The sequence below is a fragment of the Labrus bergylta genome, chromosome 8 (genome assembly GCF_963930695.1).
Source record: "Labrus bergylta chromosome 8, fLabBer1.1, whole genome shotgun sequence".
Lineage (NCBI taxonomy): Eukaryota > Metazoa > Chordata > Actinopteri > Labriformes > Labridae > Labrus > Labrus bergylta.
In genome coordinates, this window is record NC_089202.1 from 9,388,656 (window position 1) to 9,412,406 (window position 23,751).

The following is a 23,751-nucleotide window of genomic DNA, read 5'->3' on the forward strand; positions in this document are numbered from 1 at the left end:
CCTTCAAGAGGCAGAACACTCCACTTAATGTCACAGAGCAGTAATGACCGTCACACTTTGAGCTCTCAGGATGCTGCAGCTGAAGGACTCCTGTACGCTCAGTGCGTCATCAGCTCAAGGTCATGACGCTGTTCCTTCTGAAGGACGTGGGGACAGAGTTTGTGCTCTGTACCTAACTCCCTTTTAGGCCTATGGAGGGTTTGCAGGAAATGAAGGAAGTATTGGCAAATCAACTGAATACGTCTAACTAGGGAGTCATTTGCAGCAGTTAGGCAGCAAGGACACACTATAAAGAGAGTGTGCATATTTACATTGATAAATATTCTCAAAAGGCCTTCCTCACGTTTGAAATAAGATGACTGAAATGTGAAGGCCAGTACAATGTATGCAGACCTTGACTTGTGTTTTGAATAGGCAGCAACAAGTCGATGGTTGACAGTTCAGCCACGAGAGGTCACTGTGGTGCTGTTTTGAAACTCAACACCGTTGCAGTAGGTTACCAATACATAAATATACATAGGTGTTAGTTATCAAATATTTGTGTTTGTGCACTATTATTTGAATCACATACATTTTCTTATCTTGTTTGACCTTGACCATAAAAAAAAAATCAACTTACAAGCTCTTACTTGTGCAAATGTTGTAGTCCAAAGAAAAAAAACAAACAGTTTTCCTATTTTATTTTTAACTTTTTTTTTCTGAGATTGTATAGTGCAACAAAAAAACGTTGTGGCAGACAGAGTCATTCTCCAAAAATAATAAGCAATGATACAAATAAGGTAGCCTACACAGCCGACTGCGCCGAGCCCCTGCAGTGTGCAAATGACATCAGTGCTGCGTCAGCACGCCACGCAGGTTAGTAGGAGTGTTAAGGTGAGGGTGTAGTAGAGGCAAAGTGTTTAATTGAACCTGCTACTTCAATGAGCAACCCACGGGAGGAGAAGGGCCTTGAACTCAGAGCGCCCATCGGACTGTGCCTTCCCCGACTGTGGGGGGAAGCAGCAAGGGGAGCGGACAGGCGAAGGACGGGGAAGCGAAGGGGGACCGGAGTGAGACAGGCACAGGCGGCTGCGCTCTCCTCAAGTGCGCTTTGGAGATGGAGATGACGAACCGCAGCCTACACGGAGATTTAAAAGTGGATTGTGTGAACTGCGATGGCTTGAACAATCGAAAAAGTAACGATCTGGCAGAAGTATCCGTGTCGCTTACAGGGAAACGGACAGCTCTCATGGAGGGAGACAACCTCTACAGACTACGGGACCGAAAGTTGTTGGTTGAGCAGAAGAAGCGGCTCTGCGCATTGTCCCTGGGAGCTGCTATGCTGGGGATACTGCTCATGATCATCAACGCCGAGATATGTCGCTATGATCCGGTACGTTTGATACATTAACTCTACAGTAATAGCGAGAAGGTTGAATAAATCAGATTATGACAGAAAATTAGTGTTTGAGGAAAAACTAGTTTTTGTTTACATGCTTGCCTTACAGTGTGTTGCCTATCTACAGCTCTGTAATTCTCATCATGTTAGTAAGTGTCAGTCTCACAAATCACAGAAAACTTAACTAAATTCCGTCACTTTCAAACATGTCTTAAACGTGCATCTGCAAAGTTCAACTTTTAGCACAACTATGCATGCTTTGTAAAGCAGCCATTTTTCTTTTTTTACTGTATTAACAACATTGATTCGTGTTGTTTTGCAGGCTTGTCATAACATTTTAATGAAAGACTACGGGCTTGAACTTAACATTAAAGCTACTATGAGGAGTTTTTAGCTTGTTATGAAACAGACTGAAATTAATCCTGATGAGTCTGTATAAGCTACAAAAACAAACGAAACCATCAGCAACAAGATAGCATTTCTATATGGTCATTTTGAATGCCTGTAAATTCAACGGGGTAGATGTCAGATGAATTGATTATCAGCACCCCCTCTGAAAAAAATCCCACAGCATGTTACCTAATGAGTTTTACATTAGACTGTTAGAAGAAAAGAGGGAAGACATTCTTTTTTTGCTAAAGAAAAAAACTCCTTTTATATGTAGGCTACAGAACACAATCATCAGGAGTTCCTCACAGGAGCTTTAAAAATAGAAAATTGATAATGTCCTTGCTTTCCGTATCATAAAGGTAAACACAAGTGTGTTCAATGATGACAGCATCCTGAAGTAAGGGCTCCAAGTAACTTTTCACCCAGACAATAGGCTACTAAAACAGCTGCAAACAAATGAATATATTTAGGCCTATAATAAAATATGTGAAATAACTTTGAATTTATTTTTCTCATTTATTCCTGCATTTTTCAGTAAATGCAACAGAAGTGCTCCTTAACAATTTCCTTGATTAGCTGACAGCCCCGACACAATCATGCAGCACCCCAGCAGAACCTGCACCTGGGTTTTGACCTCCCCGACCCGCTGATTAGTTCCTCCATTTCCAGACACACAATTTGGTAGCTCGGCCTCATGACATTAACATGCAGATCTCAGTGGATAACAATGCCAGGCCTCACAATCAACAAATTATTAACTCCCCCCTGAGCTCCTCTAGCACAGCACGCGCCAGCTCCACATGTGGAAAAAAGTTCTCATCCGTGCCGCAAAACATCAGACCACCTCCATGCTGTGAAGTCAGTGATTGATTACAGTGTCAAAGAACTGCACATTTCTCACTCAGGTCAGCGAGCATTTTGAGGAACCTATTGAAATAATGCCTTTGTTTAGAGAGTTGGACTTGGAGAAACATGTTTGTGATATTAATGGTGCTGGCATGAATATGACATTGCTCTTCCAGTTTATAAATCCAACCAAGAACAGGTGTTGTCTGAGTCCTCTCAACAACAGGAACAAGCTAAGGTACCATGGAAATGCTGATGCACTGGAAAAGTGTTGCATGCCACAGTTGGAGCATATTATTTTGGAGAGGCTGATCTAACGGCTGTCAGCGTTCATCTTTACACTCAATGTGGTGTCAAAGGCATGAATGTGAGCTGTGCCATCTTCATCCCAAGCAGTCACACAGAGGCTGTCTTAACAAAGCTTGACATCTCTGCAGGGCTTTCAAAGTTCAGGCAGTTCTACAGTTATATTCTAAGCATACCTTTTCATGGAAATGAATGAAAAACAGGGCTATTTATGGAGCCTTTTTCCACATTTAACCTCTTCCCCTACAGCGAGATTGCTGCAAGTACTTCAGGCTATCTTTCCACATCATTTAGCGTCTAATTAGTGTGTTTGCATGGCCAGTCCAAAAGTCTATCTGTCTTGAGTTTAGCTCAACAAGAGGCTAGAGTGTGCACTAGGGATGTTACGACTCACGATACTGGGTTCACGACACGATTCTCTCACGATTTATTTTACAAAATGAGACTGAAGACAAATTATGAGATGACTGAAAAAGATTCTTCTAATTTTTTTCATGAAAACACTAATGCACCTCGTAATCTCTTTGGCTCTTGCACTCGTTTGGGCGAGCGGGGCTGCAAACCCGCTTGTTAGTGTGGTTTGGCGCCTGCTTGTTACAATCAACCACCTCTGCTCTACAGCTGCTGACGCTCACCATATTACTGCAATCTACTGATACTGATTAAATCATTTCAGTCATTTTTTTAATACCTGAAAATGCTGCTGTTGAGTTATTTGAGTTGTTAACAACACGCTGCTGAAACTGAATAACGTTGTTAATTGCAAAGATTGTCAATACAGGGATATATTTGACTGTTAAGACATTAGAGTAAGAGAAAATGAAACACTGCATATAACATGAAGATGTTGCCATTGCTTACAGGAAACGGCCCTGACAGACTGGCCCATAGCTGCAGACTTCATGCTTCTCTATTGTATAAGTTTCACTGATCATTGCATCCACATTTAGTGGACAAGAAATATTAAAATGAGTGACAGAAATTATTTGTGATAACACCAACCTGTTTCCTATCTGGTCATGAACTCCTTCTCCCAATCAAAAGTAACTAGCTTCATCGGAAAGAAGACCAGCATTGTTGTCTCCCTTCCTATCACTGTCTCTCTTGCATGTATAATATTGTTAAGGTAACTATTATTTATTATTTCTTTGTCAGTTTAATACAGGACACATTATGTTCCAAAAGATATTTAGCACATGCGTGTATGGAGGCTAATGAAATCCCATTGACCAACAGCCGAAATTTCAAAACTGAAGTCAGTTGCTTGAATATTTTCTTTGGAAACTATTTATTTATTACGGTACATACAAGCAGACCACCTTCTTTGTTCTGTATTCATTTTTTCTTGTGTTATTTTTTGCTCTGCTCTGGGTGGCCCGTCCTGGTTACGGTGGCTCGTTGTTCATCCAAGACTGTGAGTAACAATCCGTGTTAAGGTTAACCCAAATTGGGTTCACCGGGCTTGAAATGACAGTTTCCGACAGCAAAATTTTTTTTAAAAACCAAATTTAGAAACTCAGCAAGTGATGTTGTTGAAGTCTCTGTTATGGAATCTGCTAATAAGCCCTGGATGAACTACAGGCATGATGTGGATGCTACGTGAGAAACTGTGGAAAGCAGCCCACCTTGCCAACCGACGTCACACCATACCACCTACACGCTCAAGTTTCCCCAAGTTTGAAAGTTTGCAATTATTTGTTTTTACTGTAAACCACATTAAATTGCAATTCCCACTAAAACCTTCCACTGGGACTGGGGTTGCATAAGTTGCTCTGAGTTTTGTGAAAGACGGGTGTAGATGCTATTTAACATGTTGAGACCAAAGTACGGAAGAGTTTTACAAAATGATTCATTTCACTTTCACATCAATGCATGCTTTTTTGTTGAATACGTTATACACAGGTAATCCACAGTGTAGATTAAACAACACACAATCAATGATGCCAAGCACAGTAAGCGTCAAAATGCTTTTTGATGAGAAAACAAAAAAATGTTGGTTACAAAGCTTAACGTTATTAAAAGATAAAGGTTTGTTATTATTATTGAATAATTTGTTGTTTTTTGCCTTATTCTTTGAAAGCTGTTGACTTATATGACTATTAGTATTTTTTTTTTAGAAAAAATGTCCTTTCTACTTTTTTCATTTGCAATGTATTTGAAACTTTGCACAAACCAAATGCCTGGAATTTTGGTGACAACATAGAGGGAGCCATGATTATTTGTAACTCTGCTGTGGTTGTATTTCCTCAACCAATGAATGATTTTCTAATCTGAAATTAATAGCCAACACAACTGGTCGCCTCTAAAGTATGGACTTGATTTCATAAGAACATGACCTTAATTAGGAATCTCCACATCTACAGTAGTCTTCATCATTCAGTGAAAAAGAAAATCTGAATAATAACAATCTACTTCAGTTGAAAGAAAATATCTCTGGGGCGCGCTGGTGGCGCAATGGTTAGGGCGTGCGTCCCATGTGTTGAGACCCTCATCTCGAGCAGTAGGCCCAGGTTTGCTTCCACCCGTGGCCCCTTTCCGCATGTCGTTCCCCGCTCTCTCTCCCTGGTTTCCGACTCTATCCACTGTCCTCTCTCTGCATTAAAGGCACGAAAAGCCCAAAATAAATCTTTTTATTTTTTTAACATTACCTTTCCATTTATATTCTGTGTGTGCTTATGTTGTTTGTTCCTTATTTTAACTTTGAGGCTCCTGAGGAACATCGTGTTGATTTTGGTAGCAATGTCTTCTGACAAAAAAGTCTCATCCTTCCTTCTCTTAACTGTCAAATCGAGAGACATTGGTGTTGAAAATGTAAAAAAAGGCTGCTTCTGCTGCACACTTTTAATCACATTGTCTGACACCGCGGCAGCAGGTATTAAAATATTTTGAAGAAACAATCAGTCTTCTTGCTTATGGTCTCGTTTGCCTTATTAGGTCATGAGGAGTTATCATTATTAATTTGATAATATTAATAAATAATTAATAAATGAACAAATCATAGCATTACTCAAATATGAAATAATGCAATTTAATATTTAAGTAAAACATAAAGTTATAAAGAGAACTGTAAAACACTGCAAGAACACTCCCTTTTCCTGAAAAAAGTCAGACAACATATATATTGGCCTCCAATGACCATTCATCCATCATTTTCTTCAAAGGCAATTGAAGTGCTCATTCTTCAGTACGTTAAGCATTCCTATTTGATTTTAATATTCTTGTATATTTTTCCATCTCTGTCTTAACCTCTATAAGCATTAGAAACTGTTCAGTTTAGGATCATTTTCATTAAAGAGGACATATTATCCCCATTTTCCACCTTTTCAAACAGTCCCCTGTGGTCTAAATTAAACGTCTGTGCTGTGCTTTGGTAAAAATGTAACATGAATCAAGCACCAGAGGAGGTTTGTGACTCCGTATAAACCAGCTCTCTCAGAACGCTCCGTTTTGGTGTGTGTGTCTCTTTAAATGCAATGAGCCCTCTTTTCCAGGTAGACATCACTCCTCTATAGTGAGAATAAAAATGGTGGAACTGCACAAAAGTTTTGCTCTGAAGAATCCCACTGTGATGTCACAAATGGAAAACATTTAAGAAAATAAATCAAATCTCAGCTGTTGCAAAAAGTCTTCCTTTAAGTGTCTCATCTTCCTTTTCTGTTGTTTCCTTCCCAGGACAGCCGATACACCGTATTACTCATCATCAACTCCTCCATCAGCCTGTCCACTGGGTGTCTCCTGGCCCTTATTATAGCTTTCCATTATAAAGACATCAGGGTGAGTGTGTTCGCCTTTTCTCTTTGTTCCAACAATATGGCCGTTGTTATTGTGATGTGAGAGTTTGTGTGTTTGTGTTGATTCTAAGCGTCTGGCTCGCCATATTCAGTGCATGTCTATTTTAAAACAATATTGTTTGTTTTTGATTTAGCTTGTTTAAAGTGATACCTTGTTGGAGATACTTGAGGGCAGTCTTTTAAGATGAAGCTCTCGGTCCACTGATGGTAGCCTTAACACTGATAATCTCTGTTATATTTGCTGTCTACATAAAGAAAAAGAAACTTGGACAAAAAGCTCAGCCCACACAAGCATGAACAATGTTTAAGCTTCTATATTTTTCCAAACCACATGGCTCGCTGCCGCTGTTTGGTAATTTAATATACATGAAAAGGTTTGGATGAAATTAAACAGAGTAAACACTCTTTTATTTGCCCACACACAGCATGCATATTCAATAGAGCACCAGATGGACAACAAATATGCTGAGGTACTTTTTGGGACTCAAACCATCTTTGTCTGTTTTCAGTCGAGCTGCCAGGTTTATACTCTCACACACAATGTTTTCAGTTTGGTTGCAAGTCACGGGTGTCTGATACAAGTGGGGTCCATGCAAGTGTGAAGGGGAGATAAGGTTTTAAGGGTGGAGACCGAAAAACAAGCACTGATGCAGCTTTCATTATTTGAAGTGAGACTTACTTCTTTTAGCCAGGTAGACTGAAATGCATCAAATCATTGGATCAAATAAGAGAAGGAAAAATCTGAGAATATGGTCTTGTTTAATTTAGATAATGGTGGTCTCCTACCTTTCAGGCTTAAAAAGCATTTGTCTTTTCAAAGGCTCTTACAAACATGGTGTTCTCTAGAGAACTATATGTTTGCAATTTTTTTTAACCTTTTTTTCTGTTTTTGCTTGAGATCAAAAACATCTACACACTTACTGTACAGCCAAATCCAATATACCTCGTGATAGTATTTGTTAGATACTGTGAAAACATTATCAGAGGGTAAGCACATAAACAGGTGTAAGAAAATAGACAGCCCCAAAGCTGTAATGATGTCATCAATGGCAAAATAAGAAATTACATTGGAGCGCTCTTAATCCACTCTTTGTATCTTTTATAGATAATTTAATGAAAGGGGATTTCTCCTTTTAACAGAAAATTGTTCATATAAAGATTTGACTGTATTTTTACTTGTGTCTTCCTCAATTAGCACAGTTATCATGTGTTTTTCTTCCCACACTCTCTGTTTCTGTCTTCTGTTCTCCAGCTGTTTGTCATTGATCATAACCAAGTGGACTGGCGTATTGCCATGACCAGCCACAGGATTCTTGCGATCTCTCTGGAGATGTTGGTCTGTGTCATCCATCCTGTCGGCTCATACCGGGAGATCGGACATAATGTCACCTCCTCTTCCCCAGCTCCGCTGTGTGTTTCCAACCAGCCTGTAGTGCTCACGATGGACATCGACCTGCTTTTATCAGTGCTGATGTTCCTGCGCTTGTACCTGGTGCACAGAGCCATCCTGCTGCACAGCAAAGTGCTGCTGAGCGCCTCCTACAGGAGCATCGGCTCCCTCAACAACATCAACTTCACCTTCCGCTTTGTTCTCAAGGTACTGCTGAATGAATACCCTGCACGCACGCTGCTGGTGTTCATCCTCTTCTTCTGGCTCACTGCGTCCTGGATGCTTACTCTCTGTGAGAGGTAGGAGAGACAACTGCATGACGTATCATCAATTCAAACAGACTGATTCTGAAACTGTCACAAGAACGAGCCATAGTACTAGCAAAATGGATATGCAGTGTGTCTTCTGTGCATACTACGATTATAACATGATATTTAAAAACTCAAAGCCCACTTAGAGAGCATGACTTTCACCAAAGCCAAAGAAATTCCAAAAGTATTCTTCTCTCACCTGTCCGGGTATAATCTTTGCGAGATGTGTTGCTAATTTTACGAAAGTTGTTCAGACTGAGCAAATAGACCTCTAACTCAACAAATACAAATAAAAGGCTTAGAGGAAAGCGTATAAGAATGCAAGATTTTGGCTTTCCACAAAACTATTCTGCCCTTTAGTTTTTAAACTAGAATTCCCCCAAATCCTTCATGAAACTGACGATTAACTGCTATCACTTTAATTAATAAGTGAATAAAGGACTTTCCTAAGATATTTTTATTCCAAGGATAATCTTATAAGTAAAGAAAATCTGAGGTTTGTACGTCTATTTCACTGGAAGTCTCTGTCAGGATTTCAGTTTTAGACTTTTAAACCAAAAAGTGAAAATGGCTTATCAAATATTTCTGTCATGAAATTCTGAAATGTGATTTTCTTTCTTCTCATATTATACAATCAGCCAATGCTTAGAATTGTACCTATACCCACACTAATGAGTGATGTTTATGTGAGCATATTTAAACATCTTCTTTCACTGTAAAAGTATGCTTTTAAAACTTTCTTTCAAAGATGTCAACACAAGGACGTCTGCTATCTTCCTTCAACCCTGCACTCCCCGTCACACACATGCGTGTTAGGAACACAAGACGCTCGGTAGTTTCACATTCCTCCATCAATCTTGATGGTCAATTTGACTTTCCTGTTCAGAATGGGTTTGAAATAACTGATGTTATAATCATGATTTTCTCTTTAGTTACTCTAACAAATTGCCTCGTGACACCGGCCAACAAACTGTCAGCGTTCTCCTCTGCAGTGTGTTTGAACAGTATGATGTCATTTGTGCTTTTGGACTCTAATGGGAGGTATTTCCTTCACATGTCTCAGGCTTGTATGTTATTACTTGTCAAAGGTAATAAAAAAGGCTTTGACTGAAAGCTGATAAGACCAACACACTGTTCAACACTTAACTGTTATACACCCGCCTTTTTAAACATTAGTTCATTATCCAGAAGACTAATGAACACTTACATTGCCTTGGTCTCTGCTGCATGTCCTCAGGCTTTATAAGTTTACCCCAGAACTCCTGTACTATACTGCAGAGCATCATCACTGATAACACTGTTTGATAGACGACCACACCTTTATCAAATCCGGAAAAAGGATGTTCAATTTATTTGATCTAAGTCATAAAGTTCTGGAGTCTGCTGAATCATGGTGGATACACAACTGGATGAGTATTGAGTTAGAATTTATTCAATTCTGTATTTCAAAACATTTTTGAGAAAGAATGGGAACCAAAAAACATTAATGGATTGGAAAATGAAAGAATCATTTTGTACAATTCACATAACTTTTATTTCAAAGCTAGTTTAACCTAAAGACTCTTTAAGCGTAAGCCTAAGCTTAAACATGACCAAGTTGTGAAATGTGTCTCTCAGCAAACAGTCATGTATGGAATAGCAGTTTAAAATCAGGTATAGATCAATAAATGCGTCACTGTTGTGCTTTAAAGCTCCTGTAAGAAGTTCTTAGCTGGTTGTGAAACAGCCTGAATCAATATTGAGAACTCTTTATGAGTTACAAAAGAACAAACAACACCGTTAGCGACAAGATTGGTTATTTCTTTAATTTAAAGCCTGAAGCTGCTGCCAGGGGTTAGGTGTCAGACAGTATTAGCAAGGATTTATTGATGAGTGGAACATTTGATTGTCAAAAGAAAGTAGCATAAGAAAATTCAGAAAGGAGATAAGAGGTTGGTTATTGGTTATTGGTTATTGGTTATTTTGTCCATAAAGAGATTTTGGATGTTGGAAGACCTAGCAATTTATTAACCAATAATGTATTATATAGGTTACATGATTATATTGGAAAAATTGTTTCGCAAAATTCGACACGACTAACAAACCTAACAACTGTCAAAACTTTATCTCTGTTTTCTCCATGTTGGATTTAAATACCCGATGGAGAAATGTGACTACCGTGTTGTTTGAAATAGCATTGTTTAAATATAGCTTGGTTATGTATTAATAACTCCAAAACGGACCAAAATGGTCTGATTTTTTGAAGTTTGGTTTATAAATGATAGCCTAGCTATTGTTTATGTAAACACTGTTGTGTAGACATTTCCCAGCTGGTACAGTACATCTAATGTTGGACAGAGATTCAACTTTATTTGGAAATTAAAATCAGGTTCATGTTACAACACAACATTGGAAAGATGTTGGGTGTTAATAATCTAACAACACAAACACATTTTCCAAGTTGAGTTGAGATTAACATTATGACTTTTAGCTGACGTTTGGTTTTGGTTACAATACAGCAACAAGGTTTGTATTAAGTTTTGGATGACTAACTTAACAACACAACCTAAAACCAACAATTTATCAGCATGACCGGTGGGAAACGCAGGGTAACTCATGATATGATACGTGACCCATAATAATGATTATATCATGACACTTCTGTGATGATTGATATATATCAAGACAATCATATAATGATACATCACAATATCTGATTAACAGAAGAATATAAAATCCTTCTAAATAGGTCAAATGCACCACATTTGGTGTCAGTTTTGCCTCTTATCGTGTGTCATCCTCTAACTGTTTTCATTGCTGTCTAATATTATCCCTCGGTCAACTTCTTCTTTGGCCAATTAACTTCTGTTCAGATTGCTCTCGATCATGTCACAGAAGGAGGAGTCAGTATGTGGTATGCCAAATTGGCAGGGTTTTGTGTGTAGAGCAGCATGATTTTAATATAAATATCATTAATTGGCTCCAACTAAGTGATAATTGTATCACAGAAGTCAGGACGTTGATATATTGGGCTGTATTGATACATTCCCACCCTTAGTCAAGCTCAAGATGTTGTAAGTTATCTGCGTCAGATTGATGTTTACATTGGACATTGCCCTGAAATTAAGTTTTGGACACCTGCTGTTGCAACCTATATTCCACCAAATATCAACATCTAATATTATTGATGGCCAGACTTTGCCCATAATAACAATGGTATGCATTGTTCATGTTTTGTTCCAACACAGTCTCAGCTCTGTTTCTTTTCTTGCAGGGGGAACGAAGAGGTGACTGGCCACATGAACACAGCACTGTGGCTCATAGCCATCACCTTCCTCACAGTGGGCTATGGGGATGTGGCGCCCAAAAGCAGCTGTGGAAAGGCAGTTTGTCTCTTCACTGGAGTCATGGTAACGTTGGGTTGCTCGTTAGGAAAACACATTCAGAAAAGAATGGAAAATATCTAATCTTTGTTTTACTTTTTTATTTGTTTTTAACATAACGATCTGATATGTTTGTCTACACGGACCCTGACTCTGTTAAGACCCCCTGCATTGTTTCTGGGGGTCCATGTTCCTCCTACTTTTACGCCAAAGTTCAATAATCTCCAATTATTTTCATTTTCACTCCACTCCATTTCTCCCATATGGAAATAGTGATTTATTATTGCATTTTATTGCCATGTTCCTGCATTGTTTTTTGTTTGATATTGTTCCATAACATCCTCTCTGGTTTGTTTCATTCCCATCTGTTTCTGTTTCATTTCAGAAACTCTTCCCCCACCATTTTCCTATATTGTTTTCTCATTTCATATCGACTCAGTTCAGTTCAGCTCATGTCTCTCCTGTTATATTCCAGCCTGTTCTGCACTATTCCACTAGTTAACCTGAAAACTTTACACCCTCTTTGCCCGGCTGCGCACTCTGTACTGACCGACATGAATGCCTTCATTCCTTTGTGTGTGATTTAGATCACAGCTGTTAAGAAAAATAGGACAGGGCTCCCTCCTGCAGCACCTTGGTTGTACCAGGCAGTCACATGAAAAGAGCCTAAGGGGAGGAGACTGTCGCTGTGCAGCCTGAGGGTTCACATTGTATTGCTGCACATTTTCTTTCTTGATACACCTCATGGAGATATCTTGGAGATCAAATTTAGCATATTTTACATCTCATAATTGATGAAAAAAATTGTTCTATAGTACAGTACAGGAGCAGATAAGAGCAATACAAGTTTGGTTTTCTCTTTTTTAGGACTAAAAAAATGTGGAAGGGAGGGTCTTGAAGATTAGGGAGATGGGGAAGTTATATTTGAGATAAAACATAAAGAGCTACAGTAGTGGAAGATAAACATTAAGCCACTGAAAAAGAGGAGTGGCAGTGATTGTTTAGAAAGGTTATAGACTTTGCTCTCTGGGGTCAAACTCTAATATGAGCATGTAAGAATCACCGGCGTGGTCCTGGATGAGGGTACCAACCTGGTTCAGACACCTCTGTTACAGAGTGGAAAACGACCTCTTTCCATCTCTCTTTCTCCATCTGCTGTGTTTTTATAAGCTGCCCCCCCCCCCCCCCCCTTATAAGGGAAAACTTTCCACCATATCCATTTTTAGGTGGTTTATTGCCTTTGGCACCAGTGCATCAGGAGGGTGTGCCAACCTGTGCCAGTGATTTGGAAAAAATAAAATTCCTACTCCCACCAGGGCAGCTCTAGTCTGGGAGCCGGTCTCTGGGGCTCTCACACCTGTAGTACGACCGCTCAGCACGTCCAGCCTTAACTCTATTCACAGCTGTGTTTAGGGGTTGACAACAAAGTTTGCATCCATGTGGATGGATCCATGGAAAGAGTTTGCACCTCCCAGGTTTCACAGACAGTGTAATGATAGATATTTAGCGGCTTTTAGAGTGTTAGATGAATACATCATTAAAAACTCTGCTTTGTGCTTTCTTATTCTGCTGCTTGATTGCTCTCTCTCCTTCTTTCTCTTTCTCTCTAACGCAAGCTGAAAGCAGGAGCACAGGTAAAGACTGGCTATCATTTTCCTTGTTGGACATAAAAACAGCGCAGATTTCTGTTTGTGTGTCCTATGACGTGTGTGTTATGTGTGGATGTGATTCACTATGCGTACTATTAAAATCTTTACCATCGTTTGGTGGTTTCGTGTCCAGCAATAGCGCAAAGCTAATTTTAAAGGAAAGGAGCTCCATAGTCATTTAAATATAACTTTGATTTATTAGACAGAGCCATATGAGGTATCAGAGTCAACATTTACTTTTCCCATGAGGGGTGAGACGAAGTTTAGGCTAAATCCAGTCTCTAAAAGTGAAAAGTCAGTTTCTCCTCAGTTCTGCCTTGTTGTGTTCCTACAGTTGTCAGGATTAAACTTCTATGCCTACAAGATTCAGAGAAACGTTTGGCAAGAGAGGCAGATGATTAATAAATCAGTAGCATGCCTCTCAATATGTCTGTGTATTGGTTTTAGGGTGTAGCCTGCACAGCCATGCTGGTGGCAGTGGTGAACAAGACGCTGGCGTTGAACAAAGGAGAGAAACACGTGCACTTCTTCATGCTGGACATCCAAATCTCTAAGAGGGTAAGAGCAAAATATGTTTAGTTTGTCATTAAAAGTAAATTGTTATGATATGGTTCACATTTTGTAACCACTAAAATATGTGGTTAAGAAAAACATTCCGACTCACCGAGTTATGATTGAATTTTTGCCTCAATTTTCTTAACAGAAATACGACTTAAAGATGTGCATACGTGAGCACTTTTGCTTTTTTTGATCCTTTACACCGATGAAAGACTTACCTTCAAAGACAATACCACAAATGTTTTCCAGTTTTTACCCTTTCATCACTTTTCATGCACACTTCACATCGCTGCTACCTCATCTTTAAACCGTACTGTGAAGTTTTTTGGGTTTTTTTTCAATTTTTGAGCGTACTTTCCCTTTCATTCATCACTCTGCAGAAACTTGAAACTTGTTTAAAATAGGTAATTTCATTTCAGTGGGTACTATTTCTGTGTTTATTGTTTTCAAAGTTACTGGATCATTGTGTGGTTATTCAGCTGTAAGTGCAGACTGATTAGAAAAGTATGTGCTGCATTGCACAATATCAAAAAAAGAACTACCAAAACAAAACTTCAGTTTGCTCTGGAAAGTATTTTGCAGTTAGGCAGACTATGATAATTGAACTAAATGGGAGTGTGTGCTTAAGATGAAAGGAAAATTTGTGTCTTATAATGTAAGAATTAACACATTCATATTTCAGCTTAGGTCGTATTAATGACTCTTTACTTAAAAAAAGCATCTGATGTGTTGCATCAACTAATCCAAATGACATCACTGGCTTTTAAAGGCAGGGTTGGTAATTTTCGAAAAACTAGCATGATTTTGAAAGTAGCATTCCTTCAGTGCTGAGTCTACACCCACCACCTCCCCTCTGTGCTCCCTCACAAGCCACGCCCCTCACTTACATACACGAGCGCTGTTTCTCCAGAAGCAGACCTCATCTGATCGTTTGCATTGTGTAGAAACTACGTCGTCTGATTGGTTTCTTAAAATTGGTACCTCGAGGCAGACATTGGTCAAAGTTTTTACAGACTTACAAACTGCTACAGAGGACAGATTTTCTTCGTTCCATTTTCAGAGCTCAAGAATGAATAATTTCTTTCAGGACCTAAAGACAATTTCAACCAAAATCTTAATTTTCTTTTACCAACCCTGCATTTAATTCAAATGTCCAATATAATAGGTGTAACTAAAATGAGGGGATCTTATTTTGCAGTATTTTTGAGCGAATATTTATCTATGAATCAACTTCCGGAGATAAAGATTTGATAAACAGTCAACTTCCCGCCCTTCTTTCAGAGGTTACCGACCTGCATCCAGCCCAATAAGAGAAACCCTGAAGCGGATGGAGTGCTCAGGATGGAAGCGTCTCTATTTTCCGTGTTGTATATGTGTGTTTTGGTTTTTGAGTCTTAATATAATTTGTTTCTTTCCTTAAATAAGAGACACCAGAGGATGTGACAGTGTGGGAAAAGAGAAGGGACCTTTTTATAGCATTCTCAAGGTGTCAACCAGAGGAAATCATCTGAACTCTGTCAGGAAAGAAAACGTGTGTTAGTCCAGGACGGTGCAGCGGTGGGGCAGGAAATCGGTGTGTTTGTTTTTGTGGAAGGGACTTACAGAGGAGTAACTCTGTTTGCAGGCTTGGATAGGATTCAAGCAGGAGGTGTCTGATAATCACAAACTTACAAGGAAACAATGTCAGAGGGCCGAATGAGTTTCTTAAGAATATACTGTACCTTAAAGTGTAATGATTGATAGAGGTCATTCAGCTTTAGTTTCAGTTTGTGCTTTTAATACAGCTTCTCATCCAACCGTAAAGCCGTGTGTGACGCCAGTAGTTGCACTGCTTTGGAGGATACAACAATTTCCTTTCTGCTCTTGGCTGCATCCTGTCACAAGGTGCATCTTTATGCCTTTGCTGGTGGTGTGGTGTGTGTTTTTGTGCGTGTGCATGAATTCTTCTGTCCATATTTACTCTGATGGGAACAGGGGAAGACATCTGGATGCCGACACTGAAAAGCCTCTATTAATAACTCACACAACAGCGCTAGCGTGACATCATCACAGGCCTGCGACAGTGATTTGTGCAGGAAGTCAAACAGACATGAATGGGATCAAAGAGAAAAATGTGCACAAAGGTGATCGAGGAGAAATGCTGCCTCGGTTGTTATCTTCAAGGCTTGTTCTTCAAATTCTCCTACAAATCCATTTTCTATTAACAAGACCTCTGTTGTTTCATTTATCTGAAATCCTCAAATGTTTGAACAGGAAAGACTATGTTGATTAAAACAAGTGGCCCGTTGAGCAACGGTTTTGCATCGTTTCCTTGAAATGACTGTTGTGAACCAGATTCTGTAGAAAAACTTAAAAATAAATTCTGCGTGTTTTTGTCAGTTAAAAATGCATTTTTTTTTAACTAATCTTGAATGCCGTATCCCCATGGTCTGATCAATCCATTTGTAATGTTACTTTTTCTTCACCAGATCCGCCACGCTGCTGCTAATGTGCTAAGGGAATGCTGGCTTCTGCACCGCGCAAACCTAGCAAAAGGCAACCGTGGGGAACATCGGAGACACCAAAGAGGCCTGCTGGAGGCCATCAGGGTGTAAGTTACTGTTACCCAAAATGACACCGTCATGCGGGACACACGCGTGTGTGTGTGTGTCCTTCTGTCTGTTTGTGTGGGTGGTCATTCATTTTGTCAATCAGCTTAAACACATTGTCACAGTTTTGTGACAATGTGTTTAAGCTAATTTAGATACTAATCAGATTGGCTCTTTTTTATGTGCAGGGCATGTGTGATCAAAGGCCCACTCTTTTGTCGAACCGAATACAGGCAATGTTGGGGTAGCGTAGTGGTTAGTGTGTGTGCCCCACATGTAAGGAGGCTGTAATCCTCCCTCACTCCCCAAATTCTGACTCTATCCATTGCCCTATCTCTAAATGAAGGCATAAAAAGCCCCAAAATAAGCCTTTACAAAGAATCCAGGCAATGTTAATATGACATGTCATCTCCGCTCCTGTGAGGATTTTTAGGTTTGTGTTTATTTTGGTACCCCCTGTGGACAAAGTGGTATACTGTATCTGATCTCTTTAGTTGTCTTGTTTGAACTGTAGGTTGTGTTTTTGAACAGAAAATGTCTTCCTGTTTTCGTTAACAGTCAAATGTTTCCCTCATCAAGTACCTTGTAAAAAGAAGGCCGTTTCTTCAAAGTGCTACAAAAACAAGGCTCTATAGAAATATTCATTTTATGTGACATTGAGGCATCTATATTAATTTCAGTATTTCATAACCACTTTAAAAAACACAGAAGCTTCAAATTCCTTTCTTTTGTTTAACTACAACGGTATAGTGTGAGAGGTGCACAGCATATTGTACAAACTCTTTTAAGAGCCTTTAAAAAATACCTGCTGTTGAGTTGTGCCTCTGTTTTATTGTGCCCAAAGCTGCTCCTCTAAGAACAAGTAGTTTGCACAAGACAGGAAGTCCAGAAGTGTGACTGAATGGTTCATTATCCTGACAACAGGATCGTGTGTTTGTGTGTGACTTATCCTCGGTGGAAGGGTTGTACTTCCTGCTTTACACCGGGCACAACCACTATAAATAAACACACTGCGGAAAAGATGAGGAGGAACGTCCACACTTTGGGACTAAGACAATTACATGGGACCATCCTTTTTTTTACATCTTCATTTTAGAGAGTGGTAGCCTTATTTATTTTTATTTTACATTGGTTTCCTTGTGCCTCTGTTGTAGTGCTCTTCTTGGAGCATTTAAACCCTGAGTTTAACACAATTTAACATCTTACTGTCTTTTTTAAACAAAGAAAAGGTCTCGCAAAGTGTCTCTGTGTAACATTCAGGGGAAAAGTAATCAAAATGTACGTTTGTTATGAATAATTTCCACATGACTTATTTTGACCATATTTTTTGAATCTACTTCCAGATTTCGGAATTTACGCCTCAAACAACGAAAATTAAGAGATTACGTCAGTGAGATGGTCGATCTCCCAAAGGTAAAATGAAAGCTAGACAACAGTGGAATATCTATTATAGCTATAAGATAATAATAATTACTTCCAAAAAACACTCACTCAGAATGTGTTAGTGCAAGATGCTCTGACACTAGACACTGAAGCTACTTTAAAAAGCTCCATAACAGATCTCTGTATAGTTTTGTGTAAGGAATCTATAGGCCAAAAAAATATTGCCAGGCGGAATAATACCTTAGAGGCATTAATGTATATATACTGTATATTTTTTTTAATGTTTTTTCCTGATTGATTTATGTTATAATAAGTCTGTATTTTTCCAGACCCTTTGTACCATGTCAAAAGTAAACAATACCATGATCCTGTGTATTCATGTGTTCATCTTCGGGCTTATAACCGTCTTGATTGGTTGTGTTTGTTAACTTAAGTTGCTTGAGCTGCCAAAAAATGGAACTAATTCACTTTTTGAGTTGGAGATAATGAGGTGGTTTTCTGAGTCTGTCCCAATCAGTTGTCTTGAAACTGGCACATATCCACAATAAAACAGTCCGTCAGTCAGTCAGAAACAGATTTTACTAAATCTTTCCTATGAGTCTGCAGCACATATTTCAAAAGTGTCTGCAGTTATTCCAGTAACAACTGACAGGTTCATATTTATGTTTGAACCTTCCAGTGTTTTCCCTTGGTGATACAGAAATCCACCATCTGTATTGTGTGTCGGATTCCAACAGATGCAGATGATCATGTGCGACCTCAGTGCCAATTGGAATAACTCTTATCGGGAGCTGGAGCAGCGGATCCTCTCCATGGAGCAGAAGCTGGACGAGCTGAGTCGCTGCTTCCAACAAACATCGGAGCTGCTGTTTCATGTCCTACGTCACCGCAACCCCGATATAAGGTAAATAACCAGGCTTACAACACAGAGTGGGATGTGGTCTTGAGCTACTAAAAAAACGTTTTTGTTTTTTTTGATTTTTTTTGCAGGTGACATGACTTCATACATGTATTACAGAGACAAATACATGTCTTTTGGTGTTTTAATCTACAGTATCTATAAAGGGAGAATGCAAATGCTCTCCACCAGGCGCTGCTCAAGACTGTTAACATGCTGAACCACTTGGAGGACTGGCATACCCACTAAAGACCTCATCTTCTGGCCCAGTGCTCACTGCACTGCACAATGACTCATAGCTGTAAAACTATACAGACAAAATAAGCCCTCCAGTCGTCTTCTCGGTGGGAGAATCACAATGCATCTTGTTATATTTGTGAGAGGATAAAGAAGTGAATAAATCTCAAACCAGGACTGTGGAAAGTCACTAGTCTTATTTTCAATGTTAGTGAAAGGTTTCATTGATGGATTCCTTCACTGCCTTATTCCTATGGAATAAGATGAACATTTTTACATGTTTATTTTATTTGAAACTTTTTGTAATATTCTACAGTTCTAGTCTTATCTTTCTTTTTAAAAAGCTCTCATAAATCTTGATAACCCAGATGTTTGCAAACAGGATTTCTGATTATTACATCATTTCCAATAACTCCTCATTGTACTGCTTTAACTTTAACCCGTAAATTGAATTATGCATGGAATTGTGTCTTGATGCTCTGCAAAAAGAAGAAAACAAAGTTCGATTGGAGTATTGTCAATGAAAGCTTTATTTCATCATAAGAGTCCTTGGGTTTGTATGGCATGTCAACATAAACGCATGTATATTTCAGTATATCATCGAACAGTTTACACCTGTTCTGAGAGCAAACTTGAGTGCAAGATGTCTGGTAAACACGTCCTTCCTTAACTCTACAGCTCCATCTAGTGGACATACATTAAGTTAATCATTTTAAGGACAGCTCAAATTAAATTCCTAAAGTTGAACTACCATAAAAAAAGGAGTACATCAAACAAACAAAACCTTAAAACTCACAAACAAACTGCACTGTGATTAAAGCACTTTGTGAGGGATCAAAAGTGTGGAAAACTGGACTCACTCTTCTCTGGAGGATAAACTGGAGCTTTTTGTGAAAAATATGAAATATTCATGTATGTTGTCAAAACAGGAACATGTGTTGACCTTGTTTGCTCTGTATTATTTGCACGTTGTAGAAAAAAAAAAAAAAAATTTGACATGACAATAACTATCTTGGAGATGCGTATAATTAAAAGCCATTAAAACAAATGTGCGATTGATTTTGTCTTTCCAAAAGTAAAACAACTGCATAACAAGTGTGGGGATTTGTCTGATTTTACTTGAAGCCTTGATCTTAAGTGTGTCGCACAAAGCGAGAAAGGAGTATCTACAAGCATGAGAAAACCGGAGATGTGTTTGTCATTTCAAGCGCTTCTTCAAACATTTTGTTTTGTTCCCGTTTTTAAGTTGGTGCCATATGTAAGCAGAAGGCCTAAAAAAGTGCTGTCCACAGTCACATGTAAAGGGCATTCTGCACTTTTTCCTCACTTTACGTCTCTGTGTAGGTTCAGAGTGGGATTTTTTCCTGGACTTGCCCTCTATGTGCTCAGCTAAAACTGTTGCTCCGGTAAAAGTCTCCCCGCAGCTGACACAGATGTAACTCATGTTTTCTGCATGCTGAACACAATGCCGCAGGAGGTGCAGACGGTGCTTGAAGGCTCTGCCGCACTGGCACCGGTGTGAGCGACGGCCTCGGTGGAGGTAGCGATGACTGATGACGAGGGAGGGCTGCCGAAAGATGGCGCCACACTGCCTGCAAGGGTAAGGGGTTTTTGAGCGCCAGCCTGTGTTCATGCGTTTCATTAAGGCCACATCCTGGCTGTCATTCTCAAACATGGCTAAAATAGTGGGCATTTGTGGAGAGTCTCGTACGGAGGCTGTAGTAGCTGGAGTTGTGTCAGGTGGGAGGGCTGTAGGAGGCTGAACAGATCGGCCTGGGGGGACAGAGGAGGTCGAGAGAGAGGAAAAGCTTGAAGCACAGGCCTGGGTGTCACAAAACTTTCCATTAACAACCTGGTTGGATGCTTCTGGAGGCCTGCTGGCTGACTGGCCTGCTTTATCTGTCAGTGCAGATGGATTGGTAATAATACACACTTTGGTGCTCACCACTGACGTGTGAACCTTGTTAACGTGGTTTAGCAAAGTTTTCTCAGAGGCGTAAAAAGATTTGCATATGTTACAGCATTGCGGCATCGACTCAGAACAAAAGAGGACCAAAGGGGATTTGCTCTTTTTGGGACACGGGTGCTGATAGTATAAGTTCTCATGAGAGAAAACTTGACCACAAATGTGGCAGGAATACAAAGACATGTAATGTTCATTAAGCTGCGTCTCCGTCATAAAGAGCTCTTTGCATAGGAAACACTGATATTTTACTCTTACACCACTGCAGTGCAGTAAATGGAGCTTGAGAGACCGAAAGGGGCCTCTGCCACAGGTTGCACAGACTGAGTTCTTATTGGTAGGATGGATAGCAGGCGGGGGTTTGAATTGTGGACTATAAGAGGAGTCACTTGAATCATCAGTTGAACTTGAGCCACCGTCTAACTCAGGATCAACTGGACACAAGCCGGCAGGTTTAGAGGGTTTCTTATTTTTACCATCCCATCCTGAAACACGTGCCTTCTCACAATAATTATTCATGTCCAGATCATTATCATCTTCACCCACTATATACTCCACACTGTTTCCAGACATCTCAGGCTTCATCTCGATTCTTTGTCGAGGTCTCATCTCGAACATGGAGTCATGAAGGGCTAATTCTGTGCTTCGCAGAGTCACTGTTCTGATACTTGTTTGCAGAAATCAAATAGTAAGCGTTTTGAAACTGCCTCGAGTCCATGCAATCGGCCTCTGCATGCTTGTTCAGGTCCCACACGTTACTGAAAGACTGCTGGCTCTTTTTGCAGAGGAAGGGGACGAGTGTGCATTGTTCAGGGGTGTGGAGAGTGACATCAGGCGTTGGAAAGTACCCAGGTGGCTTCAATCTTGTGTTTTTTCTAGTGTGACATCAAGCTTATTCTTTTGTCTGCAAATAAAAACAAGAAGGACACAATAATTTAACAAATGTTTAGAAATACATCAACTTCACAGATTGTATAAAGCAATATGACATCAGCCCTAGAGGTGGGAGAAAAAAACGATACAACATAGTATTGTGATATTTTGTGTGGCGATATATCGCCTCATGGCGGCAAAGTATCAATATTTTTAACGTGAAGGGGTTGCACAATTCATTATGAACAAGTTGCCTTGTTAAGAATTAATGTTCAAGTTCAATTAGACTGAAATACTAACAGTTCAGATTGTGAGGTGCATGCAGCCTCTTACAGAGTTTTAATATCTTCACAGTGTTGGTCAGTCTGTGGGCTTGACTCACATTATGTAGAAATAAAAAGACTGAAGTGAGATGAATAGACTGAGATTTATTTCTTATTTGACAAAACAAGCAATTCTCAGCATATTGCAAAATGTGGAAAATCGCAATAGAATCGTATCGTGTCTCAAATATTGCGTTAACATTGTATCGTGGGGACTCGTGGTGATTCTCACCCCTTATCAGCAGATCCCATTTTTTAAACTTCAATTTGTTATTTAAAAAGGTTGGTGCATTGTTACATAGTTTCTAAACCGAGCATGACAATCATGTGCTGCAGAAAAAGGTTGCAACTTTTGCTTATATCAAGATTCTTAAGATACAGATATAACTATACTCCTTAATGTATGTTATCTATAAATACATTTTTGACTTTGAAAATCAGCAATAGACATTCATGTCCCCCTCAGGATGAATTGCCCAACAAGGGGTACTTTTGTCCCAGGGTTACTTCTGCAGTTGTAAGAAATGGGTGGAAAGATTGTGAAGTAGCTCAACTAATTACAAAAAATAGAAATTCTGACCTTAAGGGACATAGTGTACCCTTATAATAAATCACCTATTACAACACAATTTCAAACATTACCTTCATGATTACCTGAAAACTAGTAAACAAGTGAACACAGAAGTCTAAACAGGTACAATCAAATTCACATGACACAGGCTTTCCAAACTTTTAGGTAAGGTGAGAGCCCACTGCCAGTAGCTTACTTCCCCCTTTTGTTAAGTGCTATATTATAAATTGAAGTATTTATCTTGTAAAAAGACTAAAGGGACAGACAGGCCAAATAGTAAATTGAATTAACACGTTTTTATTCCAGTCAAACTAACTGTAGCTTCATATTAAGATGAGAAGACACATTGTTCCTTATTTTTTAATTGCATATTCACTTTTTGAAGTGAAGGAATATCACTAAACACTAGACCGAGTGTTTAAGGCTTGTGGCAGAAGTAATACACATCATTTAACCAACATTAAGAAGATGAACTTACCTCTGTCCACAAATACATGACCGGAGAACTGCTGCCTGCCAAAATCATTTCCTACCTTCACATTAGAAGATGACGGTTCAAGTCAGAAACTGTGCGTTATGTCAACAAACATACAGATATCGTTTAGCTTAATACATTTGTTGTTCTGACAAATAACCCCGACTCGTAAAGGTCACGAGAATGTGGAAACGACTGACTAAAAAAAGGGGGAAAATCCTTCAAGTTTCACATTTTAGGATGTTATCATGGTAATGATGGCGTCCACACTGCGAGCAGCTCGATATCCGTTTTTCACCGGAAAAGAGTCGCCTACATCTCCCAGAATGCACCACAGTCCCTCGCTCATCGTCCGTGTACAATGGTCGTTTAACAACGCACAAATGGTTTAATATATTTCAACGAAACACATAAACTGCCAGGCCTCAAGAATAAGCTAAATTTGAGCATATTAGAATT

General features: G+C 39.3%; 1 protein-coding gene and 1 long non-coding RNA gene across 5 annotated transcripts; one reads left to right on the forward strand and one right to left on the reverse strand.

Moving 5' to 3' along the window:
* The first annotated feature begins 835 nt into the window (after positions 1–835).
* Positions 836–19,264, forward strand: kcnn4 (potassium intermediate/small conductance calcium-activated channel, subfamily N, member 4). Of its 4 annotated transcripts, none has more exons than XM_020637361.3 (10): positions 836–1,372; positions 6,593–6,694; positions 7,964–8,400; positions 11,666–11,801; positions 13,391–13,408; positions 13,871–13,981; positions 16,450–16,571; positions 17,913–17,982; positions 18,690–18,856; positions 19,007–19,264. In XM_020637361.3, exons 1-10 carry the CDS (start codon positions 1,097–1,099, stop codon positions 19,068–19,070), a joined length of 1,503 nt encoding a protein of 500 aa, XP_020493017.1. In that variant the 5' UTR covers positions 836–1,096; the 3' UTR covers positions 19,071–19,264. The 4 variants fall into 4 exon arrangements, with proteins under 4 accessions (XP_020493017.1, XP_020493018.1, XP_020493020.1 ...); XM_020637364.3 differs by having other exon boundaries at positions 838–1,372; positions 18,943–19,264; XM_020637365.3 differs by having other exon boundaries at positions 1,233–1,372; positions 6,598–6,694.
* A 335-nt stretch (positions 19,265–19,599) lies between these two features.
* Positions 19,600–23,580, reverse strand: LOC109986638 (uncharacterized). Its single transcript, XR_010666774.1, has 2 exons — positions 23,296–23,580; positions 19,600–21,954 (listed from the first exon to the last, which is right to left on the reverse strand). It is a non-coding gene; the product is annotated as an uncharacterized lncRNA (long non-coding RNA).
* Between the last annotated feature and the right edge of the window lie 171 nt (positions 23,581–23,751).

Bases quoted from the DNA above. Each gene is read 5' to 3' on its own strand.
- kcnn4 (XM_020637361.3), top strand. From the start codon at position 1,097: ATGGAGATGACGAACCGCAGCCTACACGGAGATTTAAAAGTGGATTGT. The intron at 13,982-16,449 runs GTAAGAGCAAAA...TTTCTTCACCAG, and splicing joins ACATCCAAATCTCTAAGAGG to ATCCGCCACGCTGCTGCTAA. The intron at 16,572-17,912 runs GTAAGTTACTGT...ATCTACTTCCAG, and splicing joins CTGCTGGAGGCCATCAGGGT to ATTTCGGAATTTACGCCTCA.